This window comes from Tetrao urogallus, assembly GCF_951394365.1.
Source record: "Tetrao urogallus genome assembly, chromosome: 2".
Lineage (NCBI taxonomy): Eukaryota > Metazoa > Chordata > Aves > Galliformes > Phasianidae > Tetrao > Tetrao urogallus.
In genome coordinates this window covers 2,732,792-2,753,467 of record NC_136814.1, presented here as the reverse complement: position 1 = coordinate 2,753,467, position 20,676 = coordinate 2,732,792, and the positions used below count along the sequence as shown (strand labels likewise).

Below are 20,676 nucleotides of genomic sequence, written 5' to 3'. Positions count from 1 at the left end.
GTTTGCCTCACTGGCGAGCATGACTCCAACACTTTTAGAGCCTTTCTTTACAATAGATGAGATGGCATATATGTAGATCAGCAGTATTTTTTTTCCGACGTCAAACTGCATTAACCAACAAGAATATTAAAAATAACAAGGATTTCTGGTTATGCCAAGCTACATAAATTTTTTCAAAAGCTAGTTACCTGAGATAGTAGGCTCATTTTTAATGTCAGAAATTATTAGCATTATTAGTACACCCAGATAATGGAAATGGCAAAAGTGTTTTGCTATGTTTCCGTATAGCAAATGGTAAAATAATAGAAAATATTGCTCAGAAATTGTAGAATAGCCCTCTGAAGGCAATGGGATTAAAAAAATCCATTTCCTTCTTTGATAAGCAACATGCTTTGCGATTCAAAGTTGAAGTTCTCCTGCAGCAAGATAGCTGCGAATGTGGAACACCCATTTTAATTGCACCTCCATTTGAAGCCTGTTTTGCAACATATGTCTGGTGGGTGTGATTTTCATGTGAAATTTCAGATTTCTATTTAGAGGAAACTCTACAGAACTTGTTTTTAATGAGCGGCTTTCGTACTCAGTGTTTGGAAGCTTTCCATTTGCTCGGAGGCTTTCCACAGGGAGGTTTGTTGCCGTCGCTTTTGTTCACGCAGAAACTCCTGAACAAAGTCAACCTGGGTCACCCAGCAAGATGTGCTGCCTACAGTCCTGATGGAGAGATGGTCGCCATCGGCATGAAGAACGGAGAGTTTGTGATCTTACTGGTTAACAGCCTTAAGGTGTGGGGCAAGAAGCGAGACAGGAAGTCTGCAATTCAGGATATTAGGTATGTCCAACAGGTCTGAGCTCTGCAAGGACACAGCCCTTCCTCTGGAAATAGTCCCATAGGGCCAACTTCATTCATTTATTTATTGTGATTAATTCATCTCTATCTACCAGTAATTTGTACACTGTGGAGTTACGATTCTGGGAATGAATATAATAATGCATTATAACATTGCAAATCCTGTTCCTTTCTCACAGAGGATTAATGTTGTTCTTCATATCATACTGTGCACTCTATACAAGTGCAATGTTAACCTCAGTTAACAATATATGATGTCATCTGCCTATGAAGCACCAAATTTGGTTTGGACTGAATTGCCCTATTGATACAAGGTTTGTCTTGTTTTCCAGTAAAATTGATTTGCCCTCTTGTGTTATCATGGGAAGCAAAAGCAAATCTTGCACAGAAACAGTAAATTATATCCTCATTCTGTATCTTGTTGTCTAGGATCAGCCCAGATAACAGGTTTTTGGCTGTGGGTTCCCAAGAGCATACTGTAGATTTCTATGATCTCACTCAAGGTACAACCCTAAACCGAATAGGATACTGCAAAGATATTGCAAGTTTTGTCATCCAGATGGATTTTTCTGCTGACAGCAGGTACATTCAGGTATGCCGTGTGTGGGCAGCCTTGTTTCTGTTTCCTGTGACTGGTTATCAGGCATAATGGTAAGATGGCAAGCTGAATTTATGTGTGAGTCACTTCCTTCTTAAATTTTCCTGATCTAGTAAAATTGGGTTGAGGTAAACTAGAGAGGATACAGCTGAAAGGAAATCCATCCATATGCATTGAAACACTTGATTCACTTGTCGTCCTGTCACTATTATTCCTTTATATTACATATCAAGAATTATAGCAAGCTAAAAAGAAAAATGCATCCTAGATGTTTATTTCCTGATATTACTATTACTACTGTTACCACTGCAGTTCTTTACAGAAGAAATCAGTGCATTTACAGTGAAGTTTATAGCTTTTCCTTTCCTGCGTTCAGGTATCAACCGGTGCCTATAAGCGTCAAGTCCATGAGGTGCCACTAGGAAAGCAAATAACAGATACAGCCACGATAGAAAAGATCACATGGGCCACGTGGACAAGGTAAAAAAACAAAGCAGAACAAAAGCAAACGCTGGAAACTAAAAAGTTCTGCCTGACTGGGGACAAGTACAGTGGAGAATACAATACAGTGCACAAGGTCGAATTGTGTACACCATACACATAGAATATCCCAGGGTTTGGCAAGCCTGTAAGAGAGGGGTACACACTCCACTTCCACAGAGGCCTCTAACGCATGTTTTTCAACACTCTTGATGTTGCTTGGTGTCATGCTCTGTGTAGTGTCATTAATGCTGTCAGATATCCGTGCTGATTGTTGCCATTTGTTCCAGATTTCTATGCTGTTACAGCTTTACTTTTACTGGCACGCTAGGATAGGTTGCTACCTTAACCCACAGTGAACACGAGCAGCATAGGAGGTGTGGAAACATGAGCTGATTGTATAGAAGGGGGTTGTGGGTACCGTTAGAACATATCTGCTGACGTGCATTTATATAGGGCCCTCCCCACACCTTTACAAATCCGTGGCTGTGCTCATACTGTAGAAAGTGGAACAGGCCAGGAGCCCATCTGGCAGCAAACAGTGGGATGATACAGGCAGGCTTTAGGATAAGGTAAGTGAGAATCCTCCCACTCTTACTGCTCTGCCATGGAGCAAGCTGAAAAATCTGCCCTGAATTTCTCATTTCTAAGGACTCTTTGGACAGATTGTGGGAATGGGGCAGAGGCATCAGTATTTGGGTAAAACAGCAATAACTGCACAGAACCTCAACTAAGGGGAAGACAGCTCCTCTGAGAAATGCTCAGCTCCAAAGGAGCATTCATTCATTCCACAACCTTAGGGTAAGAGAACATCATTGTAAAAAGCTCTGTGAGCAGTTACGTACGGGCTCACAAGGACAGGCAAGGCCAGAGCTACACAAGCTGCTGCTGCAGAATGAGAGGAGTAGTTTCACAGGAGATAAACCTCAGGATGTGTGGTTAGAGCTGGTTTTGGAGTCACACAACACAGGTGCATTGCTGTGATGGGCTCCATTGTGGGGTTTAGTGGGAGAAGGCTTGCTTGTAAGGAACAGTTTTCTATCAGGATGCTCTGCAGCAACAAGAAAGTCTTATGGTCTAACATTCTTTTTTTAACTTCCTTTTGGAACAGCATTCTTGGAGATGAAGTCATTGGAATTTGGCCACGAAATGCAGATAAGGCAGATGTCAATTGTGCATGTGTGACCCATGCTGGCCTGAATATAGTCACAGGGGATGACTTCGGTCTGGTGAAGCTGTTTGATTTCCCATGCACAGAAAAATTTGTAAGTGGAGGTTTTGTGTTCCTTCACTCTAAGCAGCTTACTTTCCCCATGTTCACATTCCTTAGCGCGTGGCTTTAAGGAGAGCGCGATGCAGTGGGTCAGCTGCAGGCTGCTCCTGGCTGCTGGGGGGCATTGCTGCCTTCCGGCACTGGGGAAGGTGCAGTGCTCGGAAGCAGGTGCTGAGTTTGGATAGAGAAAGGAATGCTCACAAGTCAGCATTGGTGCTCTTCAGTGCTACGATGGCGTAATGAAATCCTGAACTTTTTTTCTTTTTCCACCAGGCCAAACACAAGCGGTATTTTGGGCATTCTGCACACGTTACCAACATACGCTTTTCTCATGATGACAAGTACGTGATCAGCACAGGAGGAGATGACTGCAGGTATTATTTATTTTGATTTATTTTCGTGATGAAGAATTAGAAAATTCACTGTGCACCTTTGCGTGCCAAATCTGCAGCAGTGCATGCACTGCCCTTCTGGGCTCAGGCTGCATTCATTGCTGCCTGCTGAAATCTGAGATTTGTTTTTCTTAGTCTTGCAATGCTCTATTTAATGCTTGATTTTGGCTGATTTATTCCTCTGCTTGGCCTGGAGCCAGCTGTTGGATAAAGCTCCTTGCAGTACCTTGCAGTCTGATGCTTTGCCTTCAGCACCCAGTGCCTGCACCGCACTCCCTGGCTCGCTGTCTTCCTAGAACAGCTGGCTCAAGCAGAGCTTGCCTGATGCCAATACAGAGCTGGGAGCTGCTGGAGGACTGGAGGTGGCTGAAGGAGCCCCTGCTGCTGGCATGGAGCCCCGTGTGGGTCTGAAGAGCACTGAGATCAAAGACAGCTGGTGGGGATGTCAGTCACACCAAAATAACCGCAGGGTTCCCACCCAGCAAAGGGTAGGACAGGAATTCCAGCAGAAGAAACAGCACAGCAGATTTAGAAAACCATTCAAACAGAGGAGCCTGCCCAAAAGGGGTCTGAATTTAAAGAGGGGAAAAAATTCAGGAAGTGTGTGTGTGTGCAGGGAGGAGGGGTAGGTGTCTGTCATAGTGTTGTTCTGTGCAGCTATGTGACAGGAGCAGTGTGTGTATTAGCTCTGGGTGTGCAGCTGTATGTGTAGGGATGTGTGGCTGTGCTCACTGCAGTGTAGCTGTGGTTGTAGCTGTGTGTGTGGGTGCGTGCAGCAGTGCATGGCTGTGGCTGCGTAGGGCTCCTGAGGGCTTTGTGTGCACACGTGGCTCTGCATTGGGCTCTGGCTTTGTGTGTGGCTGTGGGAGTGTGCACGTGCCACGTGTGAAGGATGTGTGTGGCTCTGGTAGCTGTGTGCATGCTGCTGTGTGAGAATGCGTGTCTGTGGTGCGTAGATGCCTGGCAGTGTGTGGCTTATTGTGTCTGTCTGAGCGTGTCTCTGTCCATCCATGTCTGCACACATCGTGGGTCTCGATGTGCCCATCTCTGTGCATCTGTGTGTACACACATGGCTCTGTGTTAGTGTGCCTGTCCACGTGTCTGTGTCTGCAGGTGTGTGCACACATGGATGTGTCTGTCGGTCCGAGTGTGTCTGTGTGCAGCTGTCTGTCCATGTGTCTGCATCTTTGAGTCCATGTGTTCATGTGTCCATGAATGCACGTGCATGAAGACAAAGCCCTGGTGCTGCTGGGGAAGGCACTGCAGTGTGTTTCTGTTCTGCTGGGCTCACCTCTGCCTCACCTGGAGGCGCGTGCTTCAGTGTGCACTTAGTCCACCACTCTCTCTTACAGAAGAGATGCTGGAGGCGACTTCAAAAAATATCGGTCAGTGGTACCAATCAATTGATGAGCTACCAATTAATTTCTTTGCAGTGTGTTTGTGTGGCGATGTCTCTGACAGCTCCTGCTGTGTTGCTGCCACCCCAAGCGCTGGCTCAGGACCGGACAGCCATGGATGCCTCTCCCCCTTCAGCTGCTGTGACTGCTGCCTGATGCTGCTGGAGGATTTCATCTTTCCAGATTTCTTGTGACTGTAGTGAGCATCAATGTGCTCTTGTGTCTCAAATACCAACATCCCAGAGCAGGGAGCTGAGGTTTGGAAGAGAAGTTTTGTAGGCGGGGTGGGCCAAAGTGAACAGGTAACTGCCTAATGCTGTATTATTCAAACCGTGTGGGAGAAGGGAGGAGGCGGAGAAAAAATGCTGGGCCCTTTAATTGGTGTAATTTCAAAATTCATGGCTCGAACATTCACAAATGTTTTCACCACACCTGCTTCAAATTCAATCTCAGTGCGCTCAATAGAAGCACAGGCTGCTAATGAGGACACTGGGCTCACACTGCAGCTGTCTGTAATCAAAGAAGTGAAGTATAGCTCTTAAAATCCTTTTTTTTTTTTTTTTTTTAAATATGTTTCTTTGGCAAATTTTTCTATCCATTAAGTGCCTTTGAACGATATTTCTCGTAGTATGGCCTATGATCTTGCCTCCCTCCAGTCTGCTTTCAACATATGGTGCTAAACTTCCACACAGAGGAGGGCTAACCACTCACACCCCTTCCAGAGGTGTACTTACGTTATCCCTGTGTACTGCTTTGGTTTTTCATACCTTTAAAAAACAAATTCCAGAATGTTTCTGTGAGCAGGAACCTATACAAGCTGTAAGGCCAAACATTTCCTGCCATGCTGTTCACAATTAGCTCATGCTGGGAGGTTGGCTGCAGCTAGAACTTGAAGCTTAACCTAAAGCAGAGCCAGGAGGGGGCAAAAAGGAAGGTTTTAAACACAAGTAATGAGGAAGTTATTCCTTGAGTGTTCCTGTAGTCTCTCTGGTTGCAGGAAAATGTACTTCATGTTTAATTAAACGCTGGCCCAGGCAGTGACCATCAAATCTGTGAAAGTATTCTGAAAGCCACCAGGAATCAGTGCTCCCCACTCTGCCACAGGGATCTCCTGACCCTGGGAACACTGCTGGCCTGGGCCCTTCAGCAGGCAGCCAGCCCCATGCTGCCTGGTCCCAGAAAACACATCATTCAGGTACCCAAGAAGTGTTCCTGCCCTTGAGAAAAGCATTGTCTGCGCTCAGTTTGAACTCCTCTTCCTGTCATTGCTTCTCATGCACCCTCTGCAGCAGCCTGAGCTGTGACCACAGGCAGGAGGGCAGCAGCTGCTGCAAGGAAATGAGAGGTGCTTCCACGTGGAAGTGGAGACCAGGAGCAGATGCTCACAAAGGACAAGCAGAACTGTTCAACAAGTGTTAATGAACATTTTTGCAAGACCAGAAACCAAGGGACAATGAAACTGGAGAAAGAAAAGAAAGTAATTAAGTTCAACAACTTTTTCAAGTGAAACTTTGAAAAGGAACAGAAAATCTGGGCACTGTGAAATGATAATGGAGATAATGGACATTCAAGGAGGTTATTCAAGAAGGATGTGGATGCCCCAGACCTGGAGGCATTCAAAGCCAGGCTGGATGTGGCTCTGGGCAGCTTGGTCTGCTGGTTGGCAGACCTGCACATAGCTGGGGGTTGAAACCAGATGAGTATTGTGGTCCTTTTCAACCCAGGCAATTTTGTGACATGGGAATGACTTTGTTCTTTTAGGATTGTTTTTTAATCTAAAGAATTCAAGGCCAAAAGAGAACGTTCTGACTTTAAGTGATGTTAAATAGTGCTTTAGTCCCAGTTCAGCTCAATGAAATGCTGAGCTGTGGAACTGTCCTGCTGTGCCACTTCACACTCCCACACCAAGCTCTGATAGCAGCAGTTGGACACAGAATATTGTAGTGCTGACCACTGAAACAAACCGCTGTCCCAGTCAAGGAGCAGATCTATGTATATTTAACACACAAAAGTGCTTCAGCAACCTCAAAGAATCAGCTTTTTTTAAAACTGAATTTATTAATGCCTTATATTACTATACAGAAGATCAGTTTGTCAGATACACAGTAAGAGTCCCTATGCAGTTTTTGTTTTGTTTTTTAAGGAATCCTTTTGGATCACATGGTGTAATCCCGTTGGGTGGTGATGTCAGTGAGCACCTTCTTGGCCTATGTTGTCATGTTTGCCTTTCGCACTGATTGTATCCTGACCAAAAGCAGCTGTGCAGCAGCAGGAGCTATCGACAGCAATGCTACCACTACCTTACAGCAATAGCATCTGTCAGGAAAGCACTTGCAAATTTCTATGTTTATATCGTTTGGCTTTATCTGTAAATGTTCAGAAGTGAGGATGTATTATACTGTAAATTAATACATTAGTGCATGAGTTTATTTTTCAATGGTCAAAATGCCATTCATGTAACATCTGTGTCTCTAATAAATTTGGATACCAGTTTTCAATGTCCAGCTCTCTGACTCAGACACCGAAAACAAACCAAACATCTGAAAAAACACTGGACTGACTTCTTTACGGTTCCCCTCAGACAAGCAGCGGGCTGCGTTCTCTCTTCTACAGAACAAGCAGCCAAGGACCCTGAAACTCTTTTAGCAGACTCCCATCTCACCTCCCTAAGGTTCAGTGACAGCTGAGGACCGACTGGGGGTGGCAGCGCAGGGCCTCCTGCTGCTCTGTGAGCCACCACAGCTGGGGCTGAGCAAACTGCTTCATGCTGCACAGACGGAAAGAAAAGGTACCATGAAAACTCCACCTACTCACACTGCTCGAAATCTGACAAACTATTTCTACCACCATGTACAATGCATGTTTAAGCACGAGGAACTTAAAATAAACACAAATATATTAAACTTACCTCAAGAAAGCAAAATGCCGGTATTATTTTAAGTCTATAAGCTTTATTGATACTTGGGTTTTTTTGTTTGGGGTTTTTTTTTTGTTTTTTTTTTTTTTGCTTTTTTGTTGATTTTTTGTTGTTTTTTTTTTTGTTTTACATTTCACAATGCATTCCACAGACTTAGTTCAATACAGCTTAAACTGCAAGTGTTTATATTTTCATTGACCATTTCTTGCATAACAAGGTTTGAAGTTCCCAAACAACATTTGCAGCATGAGATATTCAGTCCACACATGTTCAGAGTTTGAGAGACTGTAGAATTATTTGCTCAAAATTAACTACTGTACGTTTGCGCAACCAAGTGTATGCTGTAATTTCAATTTACGTGGAGGTTCCTTTGTTCCTTACTCTTTTTTTGCTTCTTTTAAACAGATGCTAGTGTTTACAGAGACGTTTTAGTTTCTCAAGCTTGTGTGCTATGGAGCTAGTCCAGAATCAGTCAGTTCTCTGACGTATGAAGCACTGTGGAGCAGCTGAAAGATCTAAGCTTTGTGAAACACATATATATATATATATATATTGGCAATTGATAAAACAATAAAATCACAATACAGCTATACTCATACCAAAAAGGCAAGATTCTTCAAAACTTGCTAAAATGGTATATTCTTCTAAAACATCTCATTTTAGAAAATCTGCATCAATCTACACAGACCATACACAGTGCACAAACTGGGAAGTGTTCTCCTCTGCTCCACCTGCACTACCTCTTCTGGAACGCAGCAGCGCCTACCTCTGATAAGCAAAATGTACAGCTTTCTCAAATCTTTTGTATTAGCCAGTGCTGCACACAGGATAAAGAAAGATGATTAGTTTTAAATCCATACATAGCAGCTTACAATACTTAAGATGATGAAACACATGGCAGTCAAAACAGTTATTTTTCCTCAAACACTGCGTTGCTAAAAAATAAAGATCTGTGAAATTGCACTGCAATGTCAAGGGCTTCGCTATACCCTGACCCTCCCCATGTAAATCCAAATGAGTATTTTCCCCCTTAAAAGCTGAACTTCCTATCCATAAGTTGCTTCGGGCTTTTTACTCGGTTTTGCGCTTCAGCCCAGGGATCTTTGCTTGGATCCTGCAAAAGGAATGGGAGAGGAAAAAGAATGGCATTGGAGAAAGCAAAAAAGAGGAGGCAGAAAGGTATTCTTAGGGATGTGGAGGTCATTAGCACAGCAAACCAACCACTACCCTCAGGAACTGGTACAACTGCTAAATTCCTCCTCATGTGCCCCACAGCTGCAAATGCTGAGGGTCTGTGGTTCTACTGGTAGCTTCAATCTGTACATTTCCATTAGAAATCAAACTGGATGAACTTAACAGCAACAGCAAGAGGGGAACAGACTTCACAACCACTCTGTATTTAACCAAAAGACTTTCTCCTCCCACAACTTGCAGTATGGGGCATGTAGTGTGGGCTTGCTGTGCACATTATTTATACAGAAAGTGAAACAAACAACAAATACTCACTTTGCCATCGCGTCCTTGACATTCTTGTTCACTAGTCCCAAATAATGGTCGATCTGGGCCTAAAAGGTAAGATGGGAGATGTTACAGATCAACTGCTGGATGGCAGCATTACAGCAGGGCACCAGGATGTGCCTCACAGGATCAACTGCTGACAGAAGGAAGGAGCTCAGCACTGGTTATTCCCTAGGCTGATGCAGCCCAAGCCCAGCTCCCTCTCAGTCACCTTCCAGCGCAAATCCCTCCATCCTGTGACTGCTGACCAAAAGGCAGCGGTTTCTCCAGGTAGAAGATGCTCACTGGAGCCCACTGCTAAGCTGAGCATCAGCAGGAGATTGCATTTTTAAACACAGGCCTTTTTCACTCACGCCTCTTCTTGAGGCAGCTCTGACAGAGTGCACCACCCAGGAGGTGGTGAGGAGCAGTCACCCCTGGGGCACCCAGAGAAGGAAAGCTGCTTTGGTGGGCTGGGCCTGCTAAAGAGCTTACGCCCTCGGGGAGCAGCCTTCAGCTCAAGAGGATTGAGGAGCTGGGGTTAAGCCACACCACTTGTCCATCAGGTTTCCTCAGTGCTACAGGATTTCCTTTTGCTGCAGAGCACGTTTGCTCGTTTCTAGGTTCATCTGGGAGCTCAGGGAGGAGCCCAAGAGGCTCTGCCATCTTCTCAGCGCTTCTCTTCCTCCTTTCCCAAATTGCAGGCTGGCCTCTCTGAGCGGGGTTGTTTTTGAAAGAGGAGAAGGAACTGCTAAGCCAGCATTGGCTTCCCCCCTCCTCCTGTAGATACTCCCTGCTCCAGCTCTGCTATTATTTCACCATATGCATTTTGCTTTGGGTTCTTCTTACCTCCTTCATGTAACATTAGTCTGTCAACAGGAGAAGTATCAGAAGCATCTCCCATCACCGGTTTTTGTCGGAACTACAAATTCCATGGGGATTTGGGACACAAATCCTGAATGTTATTAGCTCCAAAGTGGTTTCTTCAGAACTCACATCAAGAGTAACACCCCCTGCCTAATGCTGCTGTCATCCTGACCAGATCTGAACGAGAGGACAAAAAGGCCTCCAGGTTAACCATGACCGCTTCATAACTGTTTGGGGGGGGGCAGCCCTCTTAAATTCCACCAAACAGGAGGGGGGGAAGCACACACAGTTTGGACTTCACAGCAAACTCTGTTCTCTGGCACTGGCTCCTGGTTAAAGGCCTGTGCTTCAAAGGCTTCAGAGTTCAGAAGGATAACATTTGGTTTTATTCCTTCCTGGTTTTGTTTCAACAGAGCTAATCTCACAGAGTGCTTAATGAATCCTATTAAAAACTCACCTGATGTCTCTCATAAATAACAGGAACACTGAAGAGCGAAATCAAAGCTGGAAAAGAAAAGATCACCAGTATAAATACTGACAAAAGAACAGTGCTCTGTTTAACGGAGGCTAGTGTTCACCTTGACCCTTCTTTCAAAAAGCTACAGGAAAAAGCAATAGCTAAGCTACATACAAAAATCATTGGTCAGTAATTTCAACTATCTACTAAGGAGTTGGGCTGCTCTTCAAGTCTCATTAATGGCATGGTGCATCTGATCGCAGCTCACTTCTGCACTGGGTTATACACATTCTTCAGACCCCAGTTTGCTTCTGACAGCTGCTCTGGACTACCAGAATCAAACTATCTTGAGTGGGAGGGGACCAGATCTGCTCCTGCGCCTCCACCAGTAAGTTACAGTATAGCAACCATGCTAAAGAAAAGCTAACCCGGACAGATAAGCACAAGGGACCATGCTTCTGAATGATACAAAGTCTGAAAAATCAGCAAATTCAGCAGCACAGTTCACAATTATCCCTCTGCAGTGTTATCAGTGCCCTAGAAGGACACACAACTGCATCATTTCGATACACTCTCAAGAACCCAGGAACAGCCTCGGAATACCAGGCAGACCTCAGTGCTTTTTCAGGGTTATTCTGTCATGCCAGCTATTTGACACAACTTGAAACACTCACCCAGTATCAGTAATGTCAGACCATTGAACAAGGCACCAACATAAGTGAACACCCACATCAACACTGCAAACTGTAAAGGAAAAAAAGCACGTTAGCCCATGATGCGTGGTACAAAAACATACCAGCCGTAACACTAAGTGAGAAAAATTCCCAAAACACACTCATAAAGCTAGAAAGCATCAGACATCACCGTGCACGTCCCATGTAATTATAGATGTGTGACGAGATGGCTGAAGGGTTCAGTAACAGGGTATGTGGCCCCTTGTGTCTGGGTCATCGGGCCGAGCGCAGTGACCAGGAGTGGTCGCTACCTGGTGGCTGCCCAACGCCCTGTGCACTGATGTACTGCTTCCAGCCCAGCATTCAGCAACAATGGGCAACCAGTTCCCACTTGCCTCCCTTCTAACACACAGAGCAGGACAGGCAAGTGAGTGGCTGGAGCAATCCAGCACCCGGGGATGGAGCCAGGAGCCAGCAGCCACCTTGCAGTATGCCTGGCAGCCCAGCAGCCCGCATCCAAATGCATCAACTGCAGGGCTGTGCTGCATATGGGGATATGGAACTGCCCCAGCCGTGCTTCAGTCTCTGGGAGCCACCAAGTGCCCTGGGCAGGGGGCTGTCACATCGCCATCCTTTGCCCACCGCTGCTCCCGCACAGACCCTGTCCTGAGCAGCCCCAGCAGCTCTGAACAGGGCCGTCTGTCCTCCGCCAGGTGCAGTGTCCCAAGCACACCTCTGACCTATACGGGGTGGGAAGGGCCAAGGCTGCCAGCTCTATTTCTGTGTCAGCACCTCCCCGATCAGCCGCTTTCTTCTAGAGTTGCACAGCCCATAAGGAACGGAGCAGAAGCCAGGACTTGGGTGTCAGAGCAAGGGCAGTTAGCAGTGTGTATCTCTAAGCAATGACTTGTGCTTTGGTGAGATTATCAAGAAAAACAAAGCAGATTTCTCCAAACTCCCTCTTGATTCATTCAGACCTCTGTTCTGCTCTGCAGCGCAGTGGTGGGAAGTGGCCGGCAGCCTCTGCACACAGTGCTTTAACAAAGCCAACAGTCTGCTTCCAGCACGGCTCTGTCTGTGCAGCACGTCCCCCTCTGCACAGCAGGAGGAAAGCCAGGAACTGACACTGCAGCAAAGAGCCCCGGGCCTGGGATCATTTCCATGACTCACAGCGCGCACTCAGCACCGTAAATCCTCAGGCTTCAAGCAGAAGCAGCAAAGAGCTCCAACAGCCACCCGAGCTCCTGAGTTGCTGCAGGGACAGGCAGGGGAGCATTAATAACAGTGCTGAGGACTATGACCATGTCAGAAAACCAGGCTCATGTAAGCAGCAGGTAGCAGGATTGACCTATCAAGATAATGCTGTTCTTCCCGCAAGCTCAGGACAGGACAGAAGGAAGGCATGGGGCCCAAGCTCTCTGCCTGCACGTGACAATGACATGCAAGCCAGCAAAAACAAGCAGTGTATCTGATGGACTGAATGGAGTTTCTGCCACCTCATTCCAATGACTAGTAGCTCCAGTGCTCAAAGCGAAAGGCAATTTAACGGCAGATCCAGAAATGCCTATCCTTCAGCTTCTTTACTGTGAAGTGTTCCAACACAGCACGGAGCTCTATTTCTCAAAGCACAGTTGAGCAATGACAAACTGGGAGCTGTGTGTCCCAACGTCCCCGAGGAGCAGCTGCTGCTTGTGCAACTCAGTGCATGGCAGATCATGGTGCACTGGGGCCAAAGTGCAGCTTCTCCTGGGCCTTTGGCAAGGGCTCTTCTGGAGACCCTCCTGAGGAGCATCTCTTTGAGCAGCATAAACACTTAATCCATTCTAAGACTTCCACCACTGAACAATTGTTAATAAAAACAGAAAAACTTCTTAACGAGACAGATTTTACAGCCAGAACTATTATGCACAATAAGCTGACCTGCAGACATTTTCTACAACAGAGCTCTTCAATTATACACAATCCTGCTGTTTCCTATAGTGAAGATGTTTAAACTACACAAGCCAAGAATTGTGTTGGGTTTTTTTTTTTTTTAATATAAAACCAGAGCCACTATTTACATAATCAGGATCTCTGTGTTCTCCTCGAGCACAAACTCTTCAAACCAGCAGCTGAGAGCAGCGCTGGCATTTACTGCTTTCACAGAGGGCTGCTCCCAACTGCCATAAATTAGACTAATTAACCCACATGAAGTGCCTTAAATGCCAGAAGAGAGGGGACATGAATTACTTCAGCTGAATAAACACCTATTCCCCACATACCACACTATTTTAAAGGTGATTAGAGGGCCCTGAAGACATCCCAACTGGAGTCCATTCTATTCTGGTAGCCCTTCACGCAGTGCTGACCAAAGCAGCTGTTGGCCATTCACCATTTCCCAGTCCTTACTGCGAGGGACTGCGATCTCCAAACAAATGGCGTGGAAATTCTCCTCACTCAGAGGAAGGAACACACTGCAGGGGCCTTAATTCTTTAAAACATAGGGACAACCTTGTGACTACAATGTGTTCTGCCATGTACCCTGTTGTTTCATCACATCCAAATAGGCCTTAAACAAAATAATCTTTTTCTGAACACAGACTCAATGCCATTAGGAAGCACAATAGACAAAGAGCGTGTTCCTTTCCTCCCTCAGACACCAAGTTATCAACATGCAATTCCAGTCACGTCAGAACCTTCCTCTTGGTGAAGGCCACAGCGCTGCAGAGATGATCCCCAAGGACTCGGCCACTGAACGAAAGGCGAGAGCCTCGTACAGACCGAAGGGCAGCGGGCAGACATCAGCCATCCCATGCAGCCAAGTGGAAACACCAGCAAGGCACAGCCAGGCCCACCTGAGCCCTGCTGCCACAAAAGGCAGCAGTATCCACTGTACGTGAAGGCACAGCCCCATCATACGAGTACTTTCACTGCACAGCCCTGCAGGAGCAGGAAGATGACGACACAAAGCTCTGGGCTAAGGCTTCATCTCCCCTCTCCCTCCTGAGAACCTCGGTCTTCTCACAAGCAGCAGATCCCAGATGACCTGGGGCCTTACAATCTTTTTTCCAGAGGGAAAAGGCTCTTCCTATGGGAGATCTGCACAGCACTAACTACAGCATTTGCAATACCAGCTCTTGACTGTGTTGAGGCATAATGAGAAACAGGATCCACAACCACTGGTAAGATCCTGAGGTCTGTCTCTGGTTTCTATTCCACAAGCATAACAAAGACTTTCACAGCCTTCCTCTCTTATTCCAAGTTTCACTGGAAATCCCTTCCCTCAGCCCCACAACAGCTCAGAGGGCTCACTAAGCACTTTGCGAGGAAGAGATTTACTGGAGGATAAATGCAACTTTGCTTCAGAAGATTTAGCAAACTGAAAAACAAATGGACAGCAAGCTGCATTCAATAAAGGAAACAACAGTTTGAAAGACAAAGCCAGGCACTAGGCTTGAAAGGAGAGAATATAATTCTCACAGAACAAAACTGGATTTGCAGCCATTTTTCTCTGTTTTTTCACTGTCAGTTTTGCTCCGCCGACTTCCAATACTGTCCATCCAATGTGAGATACCTGTCTGGAATGCTTTAGGCAGCTGCTTACAGAAACGGTCAGTAATTTGTATTACTAAACAAAACAATGATGCACACAAAAATCTAGTGACTGAATCAAGCATCCACCTTCCTACAAAAACAAAGGCATCATTCAGTCCCCATTCTTCCAGCAAAAGAATGGATACAAAGCTCCTGCTATTCAAGGCAAGGGGTTGTAGATTAACCGCAATACAGAAACAAACAAACAAAACAACATAACCACACTCTGTCAGTCCAGCCCTAAACTGAGGTTTTGTTTTTAAGGAGAGGTAATGGTGCATTCTAACTGCACACACAGGAGAGAAGCACCTTGTTTTCTTAAAAGATTTCCGCTCTTAAGCGCCAGGTACAGCTGAACTGCATGCAACCAAAGCCAGTTTCAGTTTTCCACTCAGTTTTATTGTACTGCCACAATGCAACCCTGTGGCCGCATTTGGTGCTTTATAGGCAGCTGAATTACTTAGCACTTCCAAGTGGAGCCAAACAGAAATGCGAACTAACAATTGCATCAGGACAAGTGGGCTTTGCTACTCTGGGTCAGCAAGGGTCTATCTGGGGTCTGTCTGCACAGTGCTGGTGTACCTACAGCTGGAGTAAACTCACCTTCAGAGAATCAACCAAGTCATCAACGAGGAAGAGGCGTCTCAGCTCCTTGACTGTGCCGTTGATGTGACCAAGCACAACATTGCTGTATTTCTGAATCAGCTCTTCAGACACAGCTACATCAGACTCCAAGTAAGCCCTGAAAGAAAGAACAGCTTGTAAAACTTTACTGCGAGAGTTGCACTAAGCAGTACCAACATAGAGCACGGTGTCACCAAGAGACAAACCTCACAACACGCAGAATGCAAGGAGGACAGAACAGAACCAACCTAAGCTGTCTTAGGAAGGGAAGAGCAAAAATCAAGCTGTGTTGTGCTCCTGTACTTAACTCAGACATGCACACAGCCTGGCCCAGACCGTGCAGAAGGCACACTGACCTGCACACGGGGCCAGCGAGTAGCCAGACACGTCCAGCATCTCTGACCCATATACTGGCATCTGTCACAGTCAGAAGGCCAGCGGGTATTTAAAACAGGAGACACAGATGGAGAGGCTGGCAGGGGACAGGGGGATCGTTCTCTGGTTTTGCTGCTGCATTAGGAAAAAGGGAATCCTTAAGGCAACCTCATATCCTATGGGACTTGAGATTCCTACATTTCTCAGAGAAAGTCCTATGAAAGCTGCGTATCCACTCTGCTGGAAGATGCTTTTGAAACACTGTGACAAATACACCAAGGCATGGGAAAACTGGCAAATTTTTCATCAGTTCATTAAAAAAAAGATACAGAAAAAAGAAAACCACTTTCTAGCAATTACTGACAGCAATTCTTTTAACACAAGTGTGTGTATTTACACCCCATTAAAGGTCCATTCCCACTGCACTCCAACTTTTGCCTGCATTAGTTGGGACTGTGGCACATGAAGAACAATATATTTGATTTCCACCTTAGAGAGAGGAGCAGTGCAGCTCCATCTGTAACAGGACATCACTTTACATCTACTGCTGCTAACTAATTAATTTTCGGGGGAGGGATTCTGCTGTAAGGTGAGGTGCTGTTTTCTTTAATTAAATAATTATTTTAAACCCACCCCTACCAACATATAGTGGAGTCTCCTGTGTGCATGGGCTCCTACTGTCAAAATTAACAATTATGTGTGGTCAGGGAGAAATAAATTTGGGAAAGCTTTTGACTATGTTTACTACAGATGAGAGGAAGAGAAATAGAGTAACTGGAAAGCCCACAAAGTTGTTAGGGGGCTGCAAAGAGGAGGCAAGCAAGATTTTCTGAAAGGTGCAAGGGAAGCTGAGATTGAACCACTTTGCTCATTAAAAAAGGAGAGAAGCAAGAGCAGTGTGGGATGGGGTTGGCATGGAAACCAGAAACAAGCACTCTCAGTAATTACTCTTACACATCAGTGGTTTTATTTCTTCTAAGATGCAGCTCTGCAGTAACAGACAGCACTGCAGTCTACATAGAAAAGAGCATAAATGCCAAGGATACTGCATTCCTACCCTGCAGGGAAGTGCACACATGGTACACCACAAGGGCTGCTTTCATTACTTAAAAGCAAGAGCCTAAAGAAAAACATAAATCCTATCATTTAACTGCTCTATCCTTAGCGTTCTTCAGAGTCCAATCTTCTGAATTTCTTATCTGGGTAGGCTACAATGAACCTGGATTCTCTGATCACAAAGCAGATTTGCATATGAGAACACAGCTCTGCTGCTATGTGCTAAAATCTAAGTGCTAGGAGTCTCCTGATGTCCCAGTAAGGCCAAAATCCCCCCTGCTGCATCTATTCTGACTTTCTTTAAATAAATTGCATTGGAAGTGCTGAAATGATCTTTAAATTTTGTACATCATCTCTCACTGGTTCACATTCTGAAGGCTGTATCACACTAAAATGCTTAGCCATTAGATTGGGGCATGGTCTGTCATTTTGGTTTCATTGGCTTTTTTTTTTTTATAATGCAAGTGAATACACTCTAGCATTACCATTTATTTTCTTACACAACATATTCATGCACGTGTCATTCACCACCTCTACCAGCACCAGAAGCACCGCTCCCAAAAACACCACGTTTTTCCTTAATTAAAAGAAAAACCTCACCTAAATGGGTGGCCTTCGTCGGACTTTTGGATTGCCTGGATAACTCCCTTGTATATCCTAAAGCTGATGGTCACAGAAAGCAGGGCCAAGGCAATGTAAGCTGTCACGCTCACGATGCTGAACACTGTTAATGAGAGCAGCAGGAACAAGCTGGCACCAAACACCACTCCTGTCTTCTTAATGTCTCGCCAGTAAAGGAGGTCAACAACTAAAAATTTAAAAAGGTGAGAAATTAGAACAAGATACTTTTTGCATGCACATGAAAACAGAACACGATTCATTTGACTGCTGAGAGTCACCAAGAACAGAACTCGTGATCTCACTGTCAAACAAGAGCTGAAATGACAACTAGAAATAGGTTACTGTAGCCCTGACTTTGCATCGGGCTTCAGATTATTGGGATTATTGATGTTAGGATTAGCTCAAATGTAATTGCTGAATTTTAAGAACAATCCTGCCCTTCAGCGATGTCAGAATTAATCTCTTCAGCTACGGTACTGTGCTGTGCACCACAACCACAGCACTTTGTGCTTTATTTCCTATCATCTTGGGGGATCTCTTGAAGACCACTTGCAGATTTCCCGTTGGGATGAAGGACAAAGACATCAACAGATCTCTACTTCTGCAAGTCCAAAAGAGGCAAAGGCATAACGGTTTGTTTTCTTCCCTTTTGACTAAAGTCATTCCTGTGGGAGCATATGAAGGCGATTATGGGTGCCAACACAAAATTCAATTCAGGCTAAATCTGCTGGGTTATAATATAAAATATTTCATTTGTAAAGCAGGTTTACTTTTTTTCCCATGACACTCAGCTAAGAACACAACATGATGGCATTTTCAGCATGCCTGTAAACTACACCCTTGTGTAAGTTTTAGGAAATGGCTTAGTGTGTCCACTACAGTTCTTTCTGGTTTGGGATGGTGGGCTGTTTTGGTGCTTGCCAGGAAGGTTTTTTGGTTGCTTTTTTCCCAAACTATTAGTGAAATGTGACAAACATCATTCTCCATTGCTGAGCACACAACTGTGCCAAGCACACGGCCCAGCCTAGTCTAGTTCTGTATCACATGGTGAGGTGCACAAAAACATTTGGCCTTCGTGGTTGTCATTTCCACAGCTGATGAGGTTTTCACAAGAATAAATTTCTCCTCTGCATCAAAACTGCTTGGTAAGAGAGGTAACGTGAGAGTTAGTAAGTGCAGAACTCAAATCGTGGACAAATTATTCCTTCGATCAGACATGGCTGCAGTAACCCTGACCCAGACAGTACAGAATGTTAGCTGTAACACTGCATATTACAACTCAGCAGGGAAACCTTACTCTAAATGCCTGTAAAAGAAGTAATTCAGTAACAGTACAGCTGCTATTTTGTCCTGGATGGAAGGATGGTAATGCACCAGCATTAAGTAACTTCGTGGCCTCCGTAGGGCAAAGTCTGCACGATCCTTCTGAAGGTACAACATGAAAATGCCACTGGAGCAATTTCACACGTTTCAGAAGCTGACATCCTGTCCTAATTATTTCTTTAGGGAAACCTAGCAGCAGGCACCGGAAAATTGAGAACTCGGGTCAGAAACATAAAAGAACCCATTATTTCCGTAACGCAAAGCATTCTATCCAAATATTTAATTCCCATAAGCGTAGGAATTCCTTCGAGCTCTACAGAGTCACGTTACAGTTACACGAACACCTTAAATGTGTAACAAGTCACAACTGCTGTTGAAAGAAACCATCTGAGCCCTCCACCGCTCGGTGCCATTACATTCCTCAGCACAGCCGTACAGAGCCAGCCCAGCAATCTGCATGCAGCCCACACTGAGCACGACCAACACACAGCCCGAGCACCCAGCCAGATCAGGTGCCGGACGGCGTTCTCTGTGCGGCTCCACCAACATGTGGGGTGAGAGATAGAGCAGCCGACCGAGGAGGTGACGCTCCTGCCTCGGAACAGCGCGAGTTCCAAGTCCTCGTGGAACTGCAGCCTCTCACTGCGCCCTGCTGAGCGGTTATTCCTCCTCATGTTACAGAGCTGCACTGCTCGCTTCCCTGGCAAACAAGCAACGCGCTGGGCCAAAGATAAGCACGCCTTTTCTTTACTACTTGCACACATCAAACAAACAGAAATTAAGGCATGGCTGAATTCCTCTTGTATGAGCTATAAACCCTACATTAACCAACATCATATCTGGTTTCTTTGGTTTTGTCTCCAATTACAGAAGGGTCTCCCGGTGTCTCTGCATGCCTTATTAGCAAGCTGACATGCAGAAGGTGGCAGCAGAAGGGGTGAGCTTCACCTACATGCACTGCAAACAGAGGGCTCTGCTCGCACTGAGCTGCACCTGGGGGAGATTTCCAAAAAGGGCAGTGGGCCTCTTGTTCCTCAATCACGCAAAGATCTTTGAAAAGCCTTACTTTTTGCTTCAGACACTGAAACCACTTTTATTTTTACGCCCTGCAACTGCAGCACCCATACATTACCACACGGATGACTCTCATGTGACACTCAGCACGGCCCTACTGCTCCTCCTGCAGCCAGCATCAGCTCCGCAGTGAGACAGCCCCTCCTCTGCATTGCAACGTTAAGCATCCGCACTGACAGGGGGTTCTTGCTGCTCCACAGGAAACCACGTACCGCAGGCAATAGCACCTCATACCTGAGCCTGGCTCTAAAAATGAGAAGGCAGCAAGCCACCTGCAGGGCAGGCTCCAAAACAGGAGGAACACATGCTGAAACCAAAGCACAGCACAGACACCAAGCACCCTCAGCAGCCCACCCCAAGGCTCCTGCTCTCAGCAGTGAGAGCCCCCGAGCCGGGCCCTCCCACACCATGCTTCAGCTGCACAAGAATTTTCCCTCGCTGTCTCTGCTCCATTTGGAGAAGCACCCCACCGACCTCGGCTTCATGACACGGCTATCTTGTTTCATAGTAAATTCTTCAAAGGGAAAATCCCACGTTATAAGGCATCTGAAACAGCGACTTGTAACTTTTAATCAGGGAGCAAACGCTGATTTCTCTTTTCCAATTGATCAGAACCAGCTATTCACATTTG

The 20,676-nt window shown here is 45.6% G+C and overlaps 2 protein-coding genes across 6 annotated transcripts in view; one reads left to right on the top strand and one right to left on the bottom strand.

Moving 5' to 3' along the window:
• The window catches only part of EML6 (EMAP like 6), a gene marked incomplete at both ends in the record, with an annotated part of 107,674 nt that extends 102,626 nt beyond the window's left edge, over positions 1–5,048 (top strand). For all 3 annotated transcript variants that reach the window (XM_079550663.1, XM_079550662.1, XM_079550661.1), the window contains 6 exons: positions 657–829; positions 1,277–1,439; positions 1,822–1,925; positions 3,037–3,190; positions 3,472–3,572; positions 5,024–5,048. In XM_079550663.1, the coding sequence (XP_079406789.1) occupies positions 657–829; positions 1,277–1,439; positions 1,822–1,925; positions 3,037–3,190; positions 3,472–3,572; positions 5,024–5,048 (720 nt within the window). The remainder of the gene's footprint in view (positions 1–656; positions 830–1,276; positions 1,440–1,821; positions 1,926–3,036; positions 3,191–3,471; positions 3,573–5,023) is intronic.
• Positions 5,049–8,975: 3,927 nt separating this feature from the next.
• Positions 8,976–20,676, bottom strand: part of RTN4 (reticulon 4) — a gene marked incomplete at both ends in the record, with an annotated part of 37,255 nt that continues 25,554 nt past the window's right edge. For all 3 annotated transcript variants that reach the window (XM_079532468.1, XM_079532469.1, XM_079532470.1), the window contains 6 exons: positions 8,976–9,018; positions 9,411–9,469; positions 10,726–10,772; positions 11,400–11,469; positions 15,576–15,714; positions 17,628–17,835. In XM_079532468.1, the coding sequence (XP_079388594.1) occupies positions 8,976–9,018; positions 9,411–9,469; positions 10,726–10,772; positions 11,400–11,469; positions 15,576–15,714; positions 17,628–17,835 (566 nt within the window). The remainder of the gene's footprint in view (positions 9,019–9,410; positions 9,470–10,725; positions 10,773–11,399; positions 11,470–15,575; positions 15,715–17,627; positions 17,836–20,676) is intronic.